The sequence below is a fragment of the Cyanistes caeruleus genome, chromosome 4 (genome assembly GCF_971803275.1).
Source record: "Cyanistes caeruleus chromosome 4, bCyaCae1.hap1.1, whole genome shotgun sequence".
Lineage (NCBI taxonomy): Eukaryota > Metazoa > Chordata > Aves > Passeriformes > Paridae > Cyanistes > Cyanistes caeruleus.
Genome location: NC_141704.1, coordinates 3,365,527 through 3,385,934, shown reverse-complemented (window position 1 = coordinate 3,385,934; position 20,408 = coordinate 3,365,527). Strand labels below are relative to the sequence as shown.

Sequence of the window (20,408 nt, the reverse complement as noted above, 5' to 3'; positions counted from 1 at the left end):
TAATGGTCATCTGGTCATTTAGCTCTGTTAGGGAGCTTAATCCTCATTTCTGAGCTGGTAGTCTCCCAGATGGCTCTGTCCATATCTTTTCCTAGGAAACAGCAGCTCTCAGAATGGTTTGTTTTTTCTTCCAAGAGTCAGAGATAGCAAGAGAAGAATTTTCATTGGACTTGGCTCTAACAGGGAAGAAGTTGGCCTCTGGATGACGATCTGCTGAATTGCAGGGGGCAGGAAGCTCATTTGCCTGATGTTTGGATCCTTCCTACATCATCCTCCTTTGTTTCCAGCATGTAACTTTTATTTTCTTTTCTCAGTTCCAATGACAGGTTTCACTCAAAGGGCCACCATTGATCCCGAACTGAATGAAATCCATGTCTTGTCAGGGCTCAGTAAAGACAAGGAGAAGCGGGAAGAGAACGTAAGGAATTCCTTCTGGATTTATGACATTGTGAGGAACAGCTGGTAAGTCCTGACTTCCACACTGACTTTATTTAGAAAGCAATCCTGTCTCCCTAAGGTAACTCTGCAACCTCTGTTAAAATTGGAATTGTTGAAAGTTGTGGAAGACAGCTGAGTTCCCTTAAGGTATCTCTTTTTCCCATTGTCTTTAGAGGTACCGTGGCAATAATCCAAATGAGAGAGACAGATCATGTGAACATCTTTATTGGAGCCAGGTGGAGGGGATGAGGGGAAGTGAGCAGTTACAAAAGGCTTTTCCTGTAGGAAGGGTTCAAGGCCAGCATTCAGCACCAGTGCAGCAAATTCAGTCCAGTGTAAGTTGTTAATAGCAGTGTACATGGCTCTAGGTCTTAGAAACTGAGGAAACTGATGAATGGTGATGGGAGAAGTCTCCATGCCAGATCTGATATTCTGAGAAAAAATCCCCTGGTTTGTTCACTGAGTTGTTCTTAGTAGCGCATTGCCACTGTTCCTTTCCAGAGCTGGCAGAGATTTTGTGTTCAAGGCTTCTTCTAAAGTGGGGTAAATCACTTCAAAAGGTGTGAGTGTTGTTCTTTAAAAGTGAATTCTCAGTTATAACTTAAGTCCGCTTGGAAATCACTGACTGAAATACCACCTCTGCTATAATCTGTGGTCTAAAGCTCTGCTAGGTCCAAGATGTTTTTTTCCATAATAAAAAAACACCTCATGCTGATGGTTCTGTAGACAAATAATGTAACATCTGAAGAGATCTCCAAAGCTCGTGACAAATAATTTTCTAGAATTTTTTCTTCTTTGGCTTGTGCTTGAGGACTGCTTTGAGCCAAGGTGACCTCTGATTGCTGGCTGGGTTCTTTGTAGAGCTAAGAATGGGATGGGATAATAGAGGACAACATCGAGAGAAGTAAGAAAATCTTTGGTGTTTTACATCATTTGTACCTTCCAGCCTTTCAGCAACTTTTTGTGCGTCCTGTAGGTACAGCTAATAATTCCTTATTGCTTTGAATTTCAGGTCTTGTGTCTATAAGAACGACCAAGCAGCAAAAGAGAATCCAGGTAAAAGCCTTCAGGAAGAGGAGCCCTGCCCAAGGTTTGCCCATCAGCTGGTGTATGATGAGTTGCACAAGGTATGAAGTGATTTTTTTTTTTTTAAATCTTCTTGCTCTTAAGATGTAGCTCTTTCCTTAAAGATAGTACAATAAATATACTTTCTGAATGTTTGGATTAATATGGTAACTCTCACTTAACTTCCCATATTTTGAAATAAGGTGCTAAACTATTTTTATATCATCTGGGATTTAATGTCACCTGTTGGTGGCTAAATGAGAAAAGATGGTTACCAAAATTTCTAGTAAAATATGTGTTTAAATGAACTAATCACAATTAAGAATCTTCAGAACCAGGGGTGCCTGACTTTGCCCTCCATGTCAGAAGCAACTGTCATTCTTTAGCACTGTCAGCCTCCAATGGACACATTCATACTTAAATAGACTTAAAATTTGCTTTAGTGTATATGACAGCTCAGTGAACTTAGGGCTTTGTGCATATTAACCAATAAAGCACAAACTCACAGATCAGGTTCATAAATTCATTAACTCATGAATTTAAATTACTGTGACACATTTACTGATCCTTTCATGGATTTTTCTATAATTTTCCCTAGTCTGAAACAGTCTGAGTTAAAGAAAAACATATTTTAGTCTTGCATCCTGTGGGATGCTAATCAAGTTTGGGAAACCCAACTAGCCCAAAACTTGACAATAAGAGGGATTTTAAGGAGGAGTGGATGCAGATTCTGTACGGAGAAATTGCATTGCTTGTTGTCTTCACTGTAATGATACAGTAAATAAATAAATACTGTTCTGCCTTTACTGCTAAGTGTAAGGCACCATGAGACAGAGTAGTATTTTCTGAGTTACTCTGAATAAATCATCTCAGTTGCCCAGCTTTATCTGAGGAGCTGTTTGATGTGCTTGTTTTGAAGAGTCTTATTTTTAGAAACCTCTGTTCCAATGACCTTTCTAAACTCCTCTGATATAAATAAGGAGAGCCTACAGCAGTGGGATGCAGAATACATTGTTTTGACTGATTATTTTTAAAGCTGTGGGGAAAGGTAGCTTGTTGGACTTGTAAAACTTCAGTATTTGAAGGTCCTTTGTAGCATGTCTAATATCAACAGTTCAGAGTCTGAAATTACCACACGATGGGAAGAAAAATGTAGCGAAGAAATAAACAGCCCTTTTGTGATACTTCCACTTTTCTGGAAATCTGCCTCTCTCTGTAAGTCTAGAGTATGCTGGACTGGGCTTGCTGTCACTTTACTTTGGACATCTTGAGGACTTCCAACTCACTTTGTCAGTGCTTAAGGATTTATGACACTCATAGGTTTTTCCTAAAGAAAGAGTTTGCATGAATGTTGCATGTTTATTTATAGATCTCTCAGGTGTCTGCTAGAGGGATGTTCTAACAGTACAACTCTTATTATCTTAAAATGTAAATGGTTCAAGAGGACTTCCTTAATCTCCAAGGGGACAAAGTGAAGATAACAATAAGATGGAGCAACTTGTCTAAAAGGCAGAGTTTCTCCCACCAGAATAAACCTCTGCAAAACTGCTGACATAGTAAATTGCCTTTGTTCAGTGGATTTATACAAACAATCAATTTTTTGATCTGCCTCTCATTTCCTTAGGTTCATTACTTATTTGGAGGGAATCCTGGTAAATCCTGCTCTCCAAAGATGAGATTAGATGATTTCTGGTCTCTGAAGCTCTGTCGACCTTCAAAGGAATACCTGCTAAGACACTGCAAATACCTCATCAGAAAGCACAGGTATAGAAACAAAGGTGGTTTGCAATTTTCTTTTCCAGGTGTCTCTTTTTTTTCCAAGTTGCTGAGACTCAAATCTCTCATAAACCATTTTGTGAAATGTCATTTTGTTGGTTATGTGGAACTAGATGATCTTCAAGGTCCCTTCTAAACCTTCTGCAGGTTTCTTATTATTTTTAAAAATTATTGTCATAAAAAGCAGTGGGCCAGGGCTAAACTACAAAATTAACTTGATTTATTTTGCCTATGCTATTCTAAAACTAAAAAATCTGGTTATTGTGTGGGGAGTCATGGGGAATTTTTAGATTCCCTTTTCACTCTGCTGCTCATCAACATGTGTTTTGGTGCTGTCACCTCCCAAGGAAATGGAGTATGTTTTGGAAACACTGTTCTTGGAGATAGTAACAGCCTGCAAGGATGCTAATGAAGTCTGGGGGCTGGATGCCTTTGCACATCTGAGACTCAACCGTGGTGAGGTCATCAGAGTTTCTCATTCAGAAACTCCTGAAAGAGCTCACTTAGGCAGAATTCAGCTACTCTGCAGTGCTTCCTGCACTCTGGATGCTTCAGAGCTGCTTTATATTTGTCATTTAGGGCAGCAGCTTTTCAAAATCAAACCTACGGTGTTGCCTTAGTCAAGAAATTGCAGCAGTGAGAGAGCCTTTCAGGACCCAGCAAATCATTTGAAGGCAGTAAATAGCTCTCCCTGCATTCTGGGGGAGAATACTTTGTTATCAGGCTCTGCCAAGAGTTGGAAGGTCAGGTTTTCCTGATGGTATTTTATTTCTGAGGCAGCAAGCAAATTGCTGTACTCAACTCGCAGCACTGTGGCTGGGTGAGACATTGAGATTAGCCACACAGTAGATGTGAGCACCTACAAGAATGAATAAAGGCCTTGCCCAGTTATCTTGGGAGGCTTATTAAACCCAGATGCCGTGGTATGGAAATGCAGCTGTGCATTTCCTCCAGTGACAGCTCTGGATTATTTGTTTCTACTTGCTTAAGTTGCTCTTGAAGGAGATGTTGCTGTATGTTATCTGGCAGAATTTTGGGGTTTTTGCACCGTGCTCCCAGTTTTTGGGTCTGTGTGAGGGAGCCAAACCTGAGCAGCAGGGATGGTGGGATGGGTGGCTGGCTGGAGCTGAATTGCTGTGGAGTCACTGGCTGCCCTTTACCTGCACTCCCCCAAGCTCTAGGTACCAGAAGAGGTGCTGGCCTTGGATCCACACCATCAGCTGGGGTCCTGTTTTTCCTATGAACTTATTTAGTACCAGCCAACAAAGCTGAGCAGGTGGAAAAGAGCACAGTGGCCATGGTTCCAATCATTTAAAGCACTTCAGCTCTCTGGACCATGGTGCTGTCATCTGAGAAAATTTATGACAGTGTTTGAAACCACGTGTAGTGACCAAAGTGTCCGATGCATCAGGTGGCAGACAAGGTCCTTGTGCTCCCTGTGCTGCTCAGTCACTGACATCTTTAGGCAGTTTCAAAATTCAGGCTACACATGTCCAATGTGGTATAAATAGCCAGGTAGATGGCCCAAATCAAAAAATAACAATATGAGAAGATGACAGTGTCATGCTGCACTCACTGGATAGGTGAGAGGAGGAAAGAGATGATTTTAAACCTCATCCTTTCTAGGCTTATGCAACCAACTCAGTGCTGCAGGGAAGTAGCTCTGCTCACTGAGGATGCTGAGCCCAGAATCATTTCCTGAGGGCTCTGTTCGCTTCTTGAGGGAATTCACAGAAGTTGCAGTTCCTGTTCATTAAAAGAAAATGAGGAAATAATGGTGGTGGTGCAGAGGATTTTTATGGAGCTGTGCTCTTTCCAAAGGTTGGATGTTCATATCCTAGGGTCTGAAGTGCTCAAGGCTTGCCTGTGTCTGATCTGTGAAGTGCTGCTCACACCTTACTTCATTTGTGGAAAACAAGCTGTACTCAATATTTTATATTTATATATTAACAGCTTCCTGTGCATATACTTTCAAATATTTTTAGTACTAATGCAATACTTTGCCCTTTTACCTCCTTTGCACCTCGAAAAGACCCTCTTCCATGTTTCAGTATGGCTTGAAATTCCAGTGAACATGAGGCTCAGCTGCCATTAACATGGTTTTCTTTGGAAGTACTGGGTTTGTTAGTTGGGTTTTGCTCTTTGTTGAACCAGTAGTGTTTAGTCCTGAAGGAAATGGCTGTGCTCAAGTTTTCTGTCTCTTCTCTGCAGGTTTGAAGAGAAAGCTCAGACTGACCCTCTTAGTGCACTGAAGTACCTGCAGAATGATTTATATGTAACTGTGGATCACTCGGACCCTGAGGAGACAAAGGAGGTGAGGATCAATGATCCTTGTCCTAACTCACTGAAAGTTTTGAGCCTCTTAAACCTGGGCTTTATTCAGTTTGTAAAAGCTTTGCATGTGCCAGACACTTTGCTGTGTCATGTATTTCTCTGCACTTAAGTCACACTGTTTTGGAAACAGTCATTTAACAACTGCAGGTCCAGATAAAATAACTTTTGTACTCCTAAGAGTGAAGACTAGGCCTTTGTTTTAATTCCAGTGTGCTGGTGTATATTTTTTGAGCTTTAATTGAAATGTAAACTCTCTGAAATGTCACCAGTCTGTAGTTGGTTGTGCAGTAGAAAGGGAGTACAAACTTACTTGTGCTCAGGCCTCTCAATATTCAGCATCTCTGGGGAGGGAGAGCTTTTCCAAAGATGATCAATACTTCTGGAAGTAGTTTATACCTATTCATTGTTTGCTACCCTTAAAATCTTATTTCCTTTGCCTTTTGAATATTATCCAGTTGGCATGTTCTTTATTTATTCCAGGAATTCGTTCCCATTTCCTGTTTTGATTCCAGTACCACAGTGCGTGTCACTTTACAAAATGGATTAAAGAAATAGTGAGAAGTGTCAGATAAGGTGGTTGATTTGACTCTGGTGTTTATTTCCATGTGGTATTTGGGGCAGGCAGCTGAGATGTGCCAGTGTTTAGCTCCTGATGGGTAGATAAGGAAAAGTCTGGGGTTGCTGTCTTCTTTCCTTAATGACTCGGGAAGGGATTTGACAGCTCCTTCTATAAAATCATGATAGGAGCAGGAGCAGTTCTGTTCCATGCTGAGTCCCTGGATTAAATCTCTTAATCTGGTGGCTTTAACTTGCTACTTTAGCTAAAGAGAAGATTATACAGGCACTGAAAGGTCTTGGAGAATATGCTTCTTGTGTGTGCACAGGATGGAATTGTAGGGTTAGAATTAGGGAAATTCTATCAGGATCTTGGAAGTGATCACATTTGTCATAAATTCTAATCAGCCTTTATAAACATGTGATTCAACAAAACATTTAAGTGCTGTGACTCTATGTTCTCTGTAAATGGTTTCTTGTTCAAATTGTTCCATACCAAGTAGTTTCACATCCTTTCTCGTCATTTCTTGCATAGGAAAGACAACAGATGATTATGCTTTTCAAAAGGTAGAAAAGGAGATTTATTTTTTTTTTCCCAATAAGTGCCATCTTCCCAGTGTGGTAACACTTCCAGAGTCTTGGAAGCTGGAAAAGCCATTTAAAGTTGTCAAGTGCAGCCATTTCCCCAGCACTGCCACGGCCACCACTAAACCATGTCCCCAGGTGCCACATCTATATGGCTTTTAAATCCCTCCAGGGATGGGGATTGCACTTCCCCAGGCAGCCTTTGCCAGAGCTGGACAACCCTTCTTTGTGAAAAGTGAATTTTTTCCTGATACCCAGTCTTAACTTGAAGCCACTTCCTCTTGTCCTGTGTTTTATTACTTGGGAGTGACACCCCACACCTCGGCTGTCCCCTCCTGTCAGGGAGCTGTGCAGAGACACAAGGTGAGCTGAGCCTCCTTTTCTCCAGGCTGAGCCCCTTTCCCAGCTCCCTCAGCCTCTCCCTTCCCCAGCTCAATTCCCCTCCCTGGACACACTCCATCCCCCTCAGTGACGTTTTTGTTATGAGGGGCCCAAAACTGAACCCAAAATTCAAGGTTTCTTCTTCCTGTTTGAGCCTGTACTAACCCATACAGTATAAGCCCCCATTCTGATGCTCTCTTTTCCCCTTCTGCTCCCTCCCACTCCTATAAGATGTGTTGTGTGTTCTCTGAACTCCTTTTTTCTCCATGTCACACCTGTGGGCTGGTAGCTTGTCTCTCCTCAGCTGGTTATTCCTAAGGAGATCTTGCATCTCATGGCTGGCTGGGCCTTTTTATTATACCCTGAACAGCAAACATCTGTGGTGTGATGAGCAAGCTTCTCTCCTAGTTCCTGCTTCCTCCTGTCGCCCACAGACCAAAGGAGCTGCTGCAGAAGCTGCACGATGGGTACATCTGGCACAGGAAAGCCTTTAATATCCCTCTTTTACTTTTCCCAGTTCAGTGTTCTTCTTGTCTACCTTGTAGGAATGGAGAACTTACATGACTGCATGGGCTCCTCTGAGATTTTGGGGGAATGTAGAAGCTGTATCATACCAGGTAGAAATAGAATAAAAATGTTTGAAAAAAAATGACTACCCCTTTTCAGAGAGCACACTGGTGTTCTGAACATTAATGATCCAGCAAATGAGCTTACATAGCTCAATCCAGCTGAGTGAATATATTGTGGGCTTTTTCTCTGCAGGCCTAATGTCTGATCCAAACAAAATCCAATAGCTTCTGTCTGTCGTGCTGGGCCGTCGGATCAGCACGCACCATTCAGCACAATTAAAGCTTCCAGCCATTTCAGCCATCTCCAAAATCATTTAACAGTTTCTGGGATGCTTTTTTGTTTGGGTTTTTGGTTGTTCTGTTTTGTTTTTAATTATTATTCATTATGCTGGTTATAAAGCTTTAACTTGCAAAGCTTTTTTACCCTGGGACAGATCTGCCAGGGCTGTGGCACAGAGCCAGCTGCTGGGCTGGTACTGACTGGGTGCATTTCCAGTTGACGTCAATTTACCTTCCGGTTATCACATCGAGTTGGCTTTTTGCTCTGGCATTGCATCTTCAAATAGCTCCTGTGCTTTCCAAAGGACTGACGCAGGCATTTTGGATTCCATATCGAATTTCAAGCACCAGTTTGATTGTGTCTCTCAGCCCAAACACCTCCATACCCTGCCTTTATTTGATTTGTATCTTGATTAATAGCAAAGGCAGTAGATGTGATTGGCTGCAGCCACTGAAGTACATGCTGTAAGGCTTCTTAGAACTTTAGGGAATCAATTCCTATCTGTTTTCTCTCTTTTCAGGGCAGCTGTTAAATTTGGGAAGGCTTGGGCTGAATAGTTTTATCCCCAACTTTGTGCAATAGTTCTGGAGACTGGCCTGTATGGCTTCATGTTTTATGGATGGAGATCTGGGTGGTGTTATATACCATTACAAGCAGAATTTCCCCTTGTGGTGAGGCTTGCTTGCTTTGTAATAGAAGTAATTCCTTCTGACTTACTTAGGCAAGTCTGTTCAGCTGTTTGCAGTTGGATGCCAAGGAAAACAAACAGACTGTTCTTGAAACTTACTTTGGCATTAGTAACCGATTTTGTTTAAAGTAGCATGAATGATTGATAGTAGGACCATACCCCAAGATTTTCATTCTGTTGCTGTGAATTTTAGAGATGCTGAGGACTTTATTTTTTATTACTCTGAAATTAAGTAGATGCCTGCACGTAGCAGGTATTGCACGAGTGCTTGGTTTAGTAGCCACAGGCTGTGTGCCAGCAATTTCTCTGCCCACAAATGCAGATCCAGTCCCTTTTAACTGTGATTCTGCTTGGCATCACTTAAACCTCTTCAGTAAGTTCAGTGTTCCCAAATTAGTGGATCTTTTTTACTGGCTGTGGGTTAATAGCCCTGACACTGTAGGAAAAGGAGGGTAGGTCCCTAGAAAATGGGGAATTTTTCCTGTGATTTAACAGATTAAAAGTTGTATAAAAGCATCATTTGCTGGTGTAAAATTTTCTGTTGGTGTGGCTGTTCTTCTCTGTCACACAGATGTGAATTTGGTGGAAGATTACAAAAGCAGGCTTTTAAAGATAAAAGGATGGTCAAAATAAATATCAAATTGAATTCCAAATTTTGTACTTAGAGAAAAACAGGTGTTGCTAGAGCATAGAAACATCAGTAGTTTATGTATAAAAGCTAAAGATGCTCCTTGAATATTGCAGTAATCATACCCAGAACTTTGCTGCTGTTAAGTGGGCTGCAGTAGAAATCAAGATGACACAAAAAATGTCCAGTGCTTTCCCAGTACGGGAAAGCAGGATGATTTTGATTTTGTACATGGAGATTCAGCAACTGATGAAGCTCAATCCCATGATTGTTGTAAAACAGATACAAAGCACAAGGAAAATTCACAGTATGTTTTTCTTGGAGCATGGTAGGAGAAAGAGCAAGGACCTGGAGGCCAATCCGAGGCCTGACTTGCTTGTAGACTGAGCCTGTTCAAGGCTGCTTCATACTTTCCATTCTTAAGACCTTGTCTTTAATAAATTTGACAGATAAAGCCAGCAGGGCCCAAAAGTATTGTTTGAATATGCATTAGACTGATATTTCTGGGAAAATTGAAGCCCAAATGGGAAAAATAATTCTAGGAAGGAGCTAAGAAAAGGCTGTTTCTCTTCTTTGTGTCCTGCTGTGATTCTTTGTAAAGCCTCAGAGGCCGAGTGCTGCTGGAGCAGAGGCTTTGGAGCCAAGGAGCCTTTACAGAAACAGCGTTCAGCCTTCCCAATTTCAGCAACAGCTCCATCCTCAAAGGATTTGAGTCTCTTTCTGCCTCTTTAAGCCTGTGCTGGGAGCCACCAGCCCCAGAGAACTGGTCAAAGCTGAGGAACTGGTTTATGCTGGGATCTGGGAGCTCACATGCAGACGTTACAGAGGAGGGGGAGGAGGAATTGTGTCTGATTCATACAACCTGCCAGGTATCCCAAACAAGAGCTACTCCTTCCCCCTTAATCATTTTGTTTGTGCAAAGGCAGAGGTGTGCAGCAAATATATAAAAATAGCATAGTAGAACCTTTTATTAGTTAACCAGAGGTATTTATCTCCAAGGAACCCCTGCCCCTGTTCAGAAGGTTGGTTGGATCTCCGAGAGAGAAGTTAATTGTGTAACAAAGGGAACTGCTGTCTTTTGAGGCTTAATTTGGAATGGATGAAGCCAGTGAGCCAGAGGGATTGTCGGAAGAAAATGGGTGGTGGTGTGATTAAAGCAGTTGGATGCTTCTGCTAGATAATTGAATTCTGCTTTTGCCTCCATAACAGAGTTGCTATGTGATATTAAGCAAATTGTTTTTCCTAGATGGTCATTAATTGGGTGTTTCATTCTGGTGCCTGATGGGAGAGATCTGAGGTGTGATTTGCTTGAGAGCTTTTCTTTTTCTGTGTTGTATAACACTACATATTTTGAAAGATCAGATACTGTTAGTTTCAAATAAACCCAAAATTAATCAGAGTTTGAAGTGCCATCTGTTAGAATAACAATTAATATGATAAGAAAGTCAATGAAGAAATTAATTCCTTCTTTAGAGCAGAGCTTGAACTTCGTGAAGAAAATAGTACATTGGATATCTGCTGGGAACAGTAGGAGACCTGGTATTGAGTGAACAGTAACTGTCCTATGCTTTGGGGGAAAAAAAATAGGGATCCTTTGGGAGAACATTGTAGGGTTTGGGATTGTAATACAAAAGCAGAGTGAACCAGCTTAGGCTCAGCACTGTCCTTAACTGATGTTCTTAACTCACATGCTTGACTTTTCCATCAGAAAGTGCTTTTCAAGTGTGAGCTGATACACAAATTTAATTTCAAACCAAACAAACAACAGCCCTCAAGGTTAACTCAAGTGTGGTACCATCAGCAGAGAAGGAAACAAGATCCTCCTTCCCTGCAGATCTGCAAAGAAACTCAAAGCCATGAAAATCTATCATGTGTGGTGCAGATGAGGCTGGAATACTTGGCAGAGGCCGTTTTCAGCAGTGTTTTGGTCTCAGGTCAGCGAGTTCCTGGCTGAACCCTGCTCATCTGGTCTCTTAGTTGGGCACCTGAGCCCCAGTGTGGCTTTGTGCTCCCAGCAGGGCGTTCCTGCAGGAGCACAAGAACCCCTGGAAGCTCTTGGCGTCCGCTTTGTCCCAGCTTCGTGTGACACCAGGCAGCTGGCAGAGGGCCCAGGAGGCAATTGTGTGGGAGGGAGGGATGGCCAGAGCCTGGCATTTGCTCTCAGAAGCTGCACAGATTTAGCCATGGGTTTTATTGGAACTTTTGGAGCTATTTATGCTGGGCAGCTGTTTAAGTACGGTGCTGCTGGGAAGCCAAGCTGCCCTCACAAATGAGGCTCACGGTGGAATCCATGTGTGGCATTGCAGTGATTTTGTGTAACTAGGCCTCACACACAGGAGGGCACTTTACACCCCCTTTCTCCTCATCTCCAGTTTGTCAATCTTGTATCCTTCCCACCATACCCTCCTCAAAGGATGCAGACTTACCCTAGAACACTACAGTCCTTATTTTAGCCTGTTTTTTCCCTTGATGTCACATTGAAATTGATCTTACTGAAGTGTTTTTGTAGCTTCTTGCATTTGGTTGTAGATCTGCTTCTTGTAGCAGCCTTTTGCATCTATGACTTCTGGCAGTTTTGTGCTTGGCCATTGTTCTACAGCCCTGACTCCTTTGAGCTTTCTTCATAGAACTTGTTTTTCAGAACACTTAATTTTTTTTTCTAGTGCTTTCCTCATATGTTGCTAACTGATACAGGGCATCCCAAAATGGGTGCCTTGTTGCAGAGGAGACTTTAAAACAGCAAGAGTATTTTATTTGAAGATTCTTCTCCTTTTCATGCATTTGTCAGTTTAATAATAAAGTGATACTGATCTGTTGTAGCTCCTAAGTGCATTTTCACAGAGCCTCTGCACCTGTTCCGTATTGCTGATTTTTCCTGTTTATGTTGATTTGCACTTGGCCTTGGTGAAATGCACCTCAATCCATCATCATAATTTGGATTAAGTGGAAAAACAGTTGGAAATCTGTCTGTTCCATGCTGGCAGTCAGTCTGAGTGCGGTGTAAGGTCTGGTGATCCTGCCCTGTTCTGCCAAGCAGGTTATCACTGAAAATCCAGGGTGATGCTGACCCTGGGGCACAGATGAATCATTCCTGATTTGAGGCTCCATTTTGATGTCAAACCATTGATGGCCACCCACAGTAAAGTTATTTGACCTGTTTGCCTTTCCCCGTTGGCTTAATCTAAGTGGTGCCTTGACAACGTGCCTTAAATATCATATGAAAGTGTTAGAATTCCTATGAATGTCAGAATGGACAAGGTCTATTGCCAAGTCCCATCCCCAGGGCCTTCTGCCTCGTAAGAGAAATCAGATTGATGTGCTACAACTTGTTGTTGCCAAATTCACGTTGGCTGCTACTCATCACCTTCTCCACTCCTACATGCCTACAAATTGTCTGTGTTCCCATTTTTTCTTGAAATTGAAATTAAACTGATGGATATGTAATGCCTGGCTGTTCTTTCCACTCCTTCCCTGAACATATTTGCTTCTCTTCTGGCTTTTTCCTCCCTTCGTTTCCTTCAGGCTGGGTGCTGAAAAGACACAAGGGTAGGAGACACAAGATTCCAAGGCTTTAAGGAATCAACTCTTTCTTTGCAGGAGCATGACAAAGCACTAAGCTTTGCTGTTCCTTGGCTAACTGGAAACAGCATTCAAGGGGCAGAGGAAGACACTGTGGTCACCATCTATCAGTGAGACATGAAGGGAGAATAAAACCATGAATGTGTTAAATAAAATGTTTTTATTCATGGCCTTGATGTTCCCTAACAAAGAATTTTTACTTTCAGTTAAGAAGATATTGCCTTAAATTTGTGATATGAGATCTCTGGCACTGCAAAGGGTTGTTGTCATTAGAACCATAGAGTGGTTTGGGTTGGATGGGACCTTAAGGCCATAGGCAGGGATGCCACCCGTTAGATCAGGTTGCTCAGTCCAACCTGGCCTTGAACACTGGCAGGGTTGGTTGGTTATCCACAGCTCGTCAGGGCAGAGCTTACTCTGTGTTCAAGAGATTCATGCTCACTCCAGCAATTACCCTGTTTTTGTGCCATCTAATCCTTGGCTGCTGAGCCTGTACCATGTTAATCTCTGGGAATGTTATTGTGTGGAAGAGACTCTACCTTCTGCCAAAGAGGCAAAAAATTATATGTGAAAAAAAATAGATTTTTAGAGCTCTCAGTCAAATACCTTTCATTGCATCAACACTGCTCTAATTCTAGGAAAAACCATCTAACTTGTGCCAGGATGACAAGTTGTAATGCTCGTGTGGAAGTGCCTGCTGCTGTTATTCATGTGTATGACACAGGAGTTACAAGGGTTGTGTAGAGAAAACACAGCAACTCTAAAGCTGTGTACTTCTAAAGCTACTTGTACTTCTGTGACTCCTTTGGGGTTTTTGCCTGTGTGGTTAATAACACTTTTTTTCTTTCTTTGTCCCTTTACCTCTTCTGTAGTTTCAGCTTCTTGCCTCAGCATTATTTAAGTCTGGCTCGGATTTCACGACTCTTGGTGAGTATTATGTGTCGGAGGAATTACATGATGTTCCCTTTGATAATTACTCTTAGTTTCTACTGGTTTTTATATCAAATGTTATAGTTCCTATCAACATTTCAGGCACTTTTCAATATGCAAAATACCACTACCCAGACATTTGAGAGGTTATTTATAATGACCAGTGTCCAGTGCCTCAAACCCATATTTGAAACATCTGTCAACATCAGTGGTTTTAAACCAATGCCTCCCGGGATCATTTTGTGTCTCTTATTACATCTGATCCTTCGCTGTTACCCAAGTAAACAGAAGCTTTGGTCAGAATAAAGCACCTCCTGTCATGTCACTTTGGAATCTCACAGCATGGCTACGGCTCTGTTTGCTGTGATAACTGCAATTCCTGGAGTAGTTTGGTTCGCTCTGTTCTCTGCAGAACGAGTTCTTTGGGCAGAGTGTCAAGAGCGGAGAAAACAGTGGCGTGAAGGGCTGGAAACAGGAGGGCTGAGCCAAAGCCATGATTTGTTTCGCCGCTGTGTCCAGTTAACTCTTTGAGTGGTCTGAGCCTCATCCTGGGCAAGCTCTAGGAGAGCTACAGGCAGAAATTACATCCTTGTACTGCTGGAGTATCCTCAAGTCACTGAGCTCTTGCTAAGAGAATTGATGAATTCAGTTTTTGATGGAGGAATAATTCCCAGTCTAAGAAACTGAGGGAAAGTTAAAGCCCACTGCAGTTCTGCCCTGCTGGATGAGGAAGCTCTGCTGAGTTCCTGTGGTTTGGAAGACATCAAGTTGACCCTGTAAGATGAACTTTTTTTAAAGAAAGAAAACCCAAGTTGCAGAAAAGTTGGGTTTTCCATAGGCTGGTGAAAACTCATGGTTTGGGCTGGAAGGGACCTTCAAAAATCATCTCCTTCCAACCTCTTCTGCCGTGGGCAGGGACACCTTCCACTATCCCAAGTTGATCCCAGCCCCATCCAACTTGGCCTTGAACACTTCAGCTATGGGAATTTGCAGCTTCCCTAGGCAACCTGTGCCAGTGCTTCACCACCCTCAAAACTTTTCCCTACTTTTAAGCATTTAAAAAGATGAATTCGTTCTTGACTCAGTACAATACTTTATCCAGATTGTGGGTTTACAGATAGGAGGGTATGTACATCAAGAGAGGCTTTGAAAATAAAAAACCTAGCCCTCCTTGTTTTGATTATCTTGGTTGACTTTGATTAACTGAAGAGTGAGTTCACTGAATTAAAAAGCATTCCTTTGAGATAGCAGCAATGGAAGTAATCCAAAGCGGAGGAGATCATTGTGTGCCTGCCCTGTTGTTCTTGGTGATGGTTTTAGTGCAGGATTTGAATAAACAATGCAAACCAAACCCTGCGGCATTGGAGGCAGCACTCCAGAAAACAGTTTGCAAAGCTCCCGTGTGCCAGGATGCAGCCAGGTGCAAGTCCAGTGAGTAAATACCAACTCTGAGTTGGAACTCCTGCTGTCAGCAGAGCTTATCTCAAGGAAAACTCCAAGCAATCCAAGGAGCAGTTCTGGTTATGGCAGTGACGATAATGAAGAAAGCCTGAGGACAGAAGAAATGAGGCACCAAATAAAAATAGCTACATGGATTTTATTTTCTGGGACATCAGAGCAGTCCCCTGAGAACTCCTCCTTCCCCTGTTTCTTCAGGGCTGTCAGTGAGCTTGACAGGCATTTGTTTATTACTTTTTATGGTATTTTGATGGCAGTGATGGCTTGGGGTGACATAATCTCTGTATATGTGCTCACAGGAGTGGGACGGAGAGCTGGCAGCCTTATTAGTGGAGGCAGAGGGAGCTGTTAACATTTATCCCAAATGGACAATTCCACAGCTAAACTGAGTGTTTGGGATTGGGAAGAGTCACTTACTTTCCCCTTTCCTTCCTCCCCCAGGATTTTCAGACGTTGACCACACGTATGCTCAGAGAACTCAGCTGTTTGACACGTTAGTCAACTTCTTCCCAGACAACATGACCCCTCCTAAAGGCAACCTGGTGGACCTCATCACGCTGTAACAGAGCAATCACTGGACACATGGAAGAGGGGAAAAGCATCCATTTTCAGTATTTTAATTTTTTTACTGCATTGATTGACTGCTGGGATGAAGTTAATATAGTAACCCCTAGGTGTTCGAAAGGGGTTTTATACTTGTATGGTGAATCCCTGGAGCTTTTCCCTTGGAGTAGGTTAATAAAATGTAACTGACATACTTCTGACTAAATATATATATTTTTTCTGACTTTGGATTTTGAGTTAGCAGATATAAGATGAAAAGGTGGGGGAAAAAGAAAAAGAAATAAAACCCAGTCATGCAGTGATCTTTTTGCCTATGGGGGAAAATTTGAGATTTGTGAGTTGTCTGGGACTAAAGATGATGGGTTTTATTTTGCATTTCCTGAGGAAGAGGGGGAAGAGGTTTTTCTTTCCTCATTTGTAGCTAGTCATGATGTATTGCTTTATCCTACAGTTCCATCCTCAGCAGCTGAATAACTTGATGGTAGGACACTGGCACATGTTGAGATGATGTAATTTACGTCCTGAGTTTTGTACTCACGGTGTGTCGCGGGAAGGCAAGCGTGTGTTCCAAACCGTCTGTCTCCCCTTCCCGGACTTGTGCTGACAGTCGTGTCCAATTGCTTCTGAGACTCCATCTAAACTTGACTGCCTACATCCCTATCTCCTGTTCTCTGGAGCCTTCCACTTAAACCTGGCAGGCAAGAGGGAACCTCCGAGATGCAACCAGAAAACAGGAGTGCAGTCGCTGCCCGCACAGATCCCTTTTCAGAGATTGTTCTCTTTGCTGCTGTGCTCATCCACTGAGAAACCCTGTGGGTCCTCAGCGAGCCTGGCAGAACTGGGTCTTCCAACACACACACCCCCAACCTCTGCAACCTGACCTCAGGTTGGGTGTAGGATTTCTGAAGCAGGTTGTCTTCGTTTCCATGTGCTTCTGTGTGCGTTTGTCTGTGTGTTTGTGTACAGGGCGTTGCTCCCAACAGCTTGTCTCCTTCCCATGTAATGCAGCTCCCTTGTCAATGCATTTTAGACCTAGATCTGAATGTGAGGGAGGCCTTCTTAGCATAAATCTCTGAAAATGAGCTGATGCATATATATATATATATATATATAGAAAATGTATTCTTCCTTTTGCTGAAAGCCTTCTTTATAAACACTGTAAGGGCTTGGTGCTGCACTGTGAGGTGGAATGAAGGACATGCATACCCAGCATTAGAAACTCTGCATTCGGTCTCCGTGAGCATTCAGTACACACTGGCAGATGTAAATATTTATATGAAACTGCAAAACTCTGTGTCCAGCAGTGCTCATGCCAGTCGGGTATTGTTGCTGCACCCGCTGTGGCTCCTGTTGAACTTGGTGGAAGTCCCGTGTATGCAAAGATGATTTGGACTCTTGAAATAAAGAGTTAGTCAAGTGTCTTTTTCAGAGTTCGAGTGTCTGCTTGCTTTGATTGTATTGCCTCTTTATCATGTTCTTTGTGTGACTTTTGTAGTCCTGGTGCATTAGAAATAAATTTCAAAACCTCACACTGGTGTTTAATCACTTAGAAAGGAACAATATGTCAGAGGCCAGGCTTGTCTTCAGGGAGGACTGTACAAGTGAAGTGTTTTTAACCTGTCACTTGAGACTGTTCAGACATTGTACTTCAGTGGATGGCAAATCAGATGTCTGCGGAATAATCCACTCAGTGTGGGAAATGAAATCTGATGAAATTGTTTCTTTGGAACGTGGCAGGTTTTTTTCCTATTGATGTGGAAAGTTTTACATCACTGCTGGGATTTGTGGTGTTCTACCTGTGCTGAGGCTTTGTTAACTGATGTAGAGTTTATACAGTACAAATGTAGATACTGGGGCAATATTCCAGCTGAGTTGTTGCTTCCATTGAGATCGAAATGAGCACTTTTAATGCAACCAGCCAAAATTCTGCAACCTTTTAGTACTTAAATTTAGTGGTGCTATGCTCCTTTATCACCTGATCTCATTGCTTGTGTATCCTCAGCTTCAGTCAGATGATTAAATGCTCTTTGTGGTGGTTCTGTAATTAACCAAGCTCTTCATAAGCTGTTGTGTGTCCACCTTGGATGGCTAAAAGAACCCAAAAGATACACCTAGGTGGAGGAGCCCTGGCGAGCAGGCAGAGGAAGTTCAGGAACGTCCAGAGCTGTGGATGGTGTTGCTGGTGAGCAGTGCATCGTGTCAGGTCTGATCTGCGTGACAGGAATTCGATCCAAACTCATTGTCCTCTGCACCGGGGGCGCGCGCGGAGCCCGGCAGCCTCGTCTCTGTGTTCTGTAGCGTCGTGCAAATCAATGATTTGTGTGAGCGAGGGGAACGTTGATTCTGCAGGACTGACAGTCCCAGCTAACGAGAGCACTTCAGGATGATCAAATATTGACCTGCCTTTGTCCCGAGCAGATCGATGCCGCTCGCACCAGCACAGTTCATGGATTGCAGCTGGTGATTAACCAGCAGAAACTTTGCTCAGCTCTGCAGTATTTGTTGAGCAGCAGAGGCACCGTGTGGCCAGAGAGGTTAATCCAAAGGGAAAGCTTTCTGTGGCTCTGCCAAGGGTCTTTCCTTCTTTTTGTCCTTAAGGCTAGGAGTCAAATGATCTCTTTGCATTGGTGTATGCTGCATTACCTGCTTTAAATTTTTAACCAGAAATTCTGACTGAAGTATAAATTTCCTTTCAAAACCGGCCACTTGTTGTCAGGCAGCAACACAGGTAGTTTGCATTTCATTGCATGCTGATCTTTAAAGACACTGGTGATATTCCAGGAAAGCATCTGATGTGCTCATTACAGAAAGCCCAAAATACAAACAGTAAAGAAACCCATTGGATCTGAAAACAGCCACCTGAAAATGTTTCACAGCCCAGTGCATGCAAGGTCATAAATATCCGAGCTGTGCTTGAAAATTCTTGGAACCTCACCATCGTTGCTTGTAGGCTGTGTCTGAGGCTGTTCTTTAGCTTAGACAAGACAAACATACTCTATTTGCCTTTACTTTAGATTATAAGGTGACTTTGTGTATGATCTTGACACCACATAATCTTTGCACTACAGTGAGTAGTTTTATCTGTAAATTCTGTGTTAACTTGTAAATAAGGTATTGCAAAGGAAAGCATCTTTCCTTGTCAGAGAGGGACTCATTCATCACGTTTTGGGTCTTTAAAGCCAAAGTTCAAGGTTATGATATGTCTTTTAAAGCTAGAGGAAGTTAGGGTGAGGTAAACTTGATACAGATATCCAGACTTCACTCTTGGTTTAGCTTTTTTTTTTAAATATCCTTTGAAATCCCTGTGTTTGGTTCTTTACTGACTCTGACCCTTATAATACCCTTCATTGGATGATCTCCTTGCAAAACAAGAAATTATTCTTTATGTTGTTCCTGTCAAGTGACACATTTTCTTAGAGAAATAAAGCCCTTTGGAATTAATTTTTTTGGTCACTTGGATTAGGTAGAATTAAGTGAGTTTGTTAATGTTTGTTTTACACAACCCCTCATAGTCACGAGGTAGACGTTGTTAAGAGCTCTCCCAAAATGACTTCTCCAAGCATGTTCTGCTCTTGCAATGTGACCCAAAATGTTGTCATGTGGCAGAAGGACTTTGTTACATGTTGTTAAATGAGATTATAACCACTTTAGCCACCTTTTTGCCTCTTTTCTTTTGAGGATCTCATTAGTTAGTATTGGTCCTGGGAAGGCCTGAAGGGTGATGCAAAATGTTCATTGAAATGAATTGAAGTTGTTATCTTCTGGCTCTTTTAAAGATATTTGTGATGTGTTTATATTTATAATCTCTTCCTTTTGCTGAGCATAATGAGGAAGGAGAACTTTGTCTTGGAAAAGTTTGGTTTGCCTTTTCCCTGGGTGGCATCTTGCATGGGTAGTTAAAGTAGTTGTACCCAACTGTGTAAATAAACCTCTGGAATTTGGTTTTTGTTTGCCTGGAATGGCTCTGGGTGTACACAGGTACATGCTGGCTCAGGGATCACGCTGGAGCTTCCTATCAGAACTTCAGTTAGCAAAATCTTATTTTGAAAAATCAGTCTGGGAACACCCAGTTGGAAAAGCTTTTCTAAGGCATTGCCTTGTGCAGTGGCAGCTGGAGTGAAATTAGGAATTTTCCTAAAGAACATGAAAAAGCTTCCCTTTGTGGAGCCACAAAGTTAAATGAAATTGCTGAAACTTTTTGGTTATTGATTATAATTAATTACCCAGCCTGAAAATTGAGTGATTTAATGATTACAGTTTAAAGATTGAGGAGTTAGTAAGCAAATTAACTGGACCCACCTATTTGCAGGGGGATGGCAGAGGTGTGGGAGTGGTGGCCAGGGATTGCCACTGCTCCATCTGTGTGTTTCTTTAATTGGAAGCCACGAGTGTCCAGGGCTCCATGACCTATTCCTTCTTCCAGAAGAAACTCCTTCCAAAGCCGAGTAATGACTCTGGAAGAGTGTTTTCCATAGGGCTTTGTGGAACAGCTGTTTGCTGAGCCATTTTCCTGATGTGTGCAGATTCTTCCAGGGGAGTTTTCTCTGTCCCAAAGTTTTGTGCTGTGCCAGCCTGCGC

At 42.4% G+C, this 20,408-nt stretch overlaps 1 protein-coding gene across 15 annotated transcripts in view; it reads left to right on the top strand.

The window, feature by feature from the left end:
- The window catches only part of MKLN1 (muskelin 1), a 108,748-nt gene that overhangs the window by 77,335 nt on the left and 11,005 nt on the right, over positions 1-20,408 (top strand). For 11 of the 15 annotated variants that reach the window (XM_086886386.1, XM_086886390.1, XM_086886395.1 and 8 more), the window contains 6 exons: positions 315-462; positions 1,451-1,565; positions 3,128-3,267; positions 5,491-5,593; positions 13,751-13,805; positions 15,708-16,023. In XM_086886386.1, the coding sequence (XP_086742512.1) occupies positions 315-462; positions 1,451-1,565; positions 3,128-3,267; positions 5,491-5,593; positions 13,751-13,805; positions 15,708-15,829 (683 nt within the window). In that variant the 3' untranslated portion in view covers positions 15,830-16,023. Of the gene's footprint in view, positions 1-314; positions 463-1,450; positions 1,566-3,127; positions 3,268-5,490; positions 5,594-13,750; positions 13,806-15,707; positions 16,024-20,408 lie in introns of those variants that run through there. The other 4 variants (XR_015286046.1, XR_015286047.1, XM_086886388.1 and 1 more) reach the window with 1 other exon arrangement.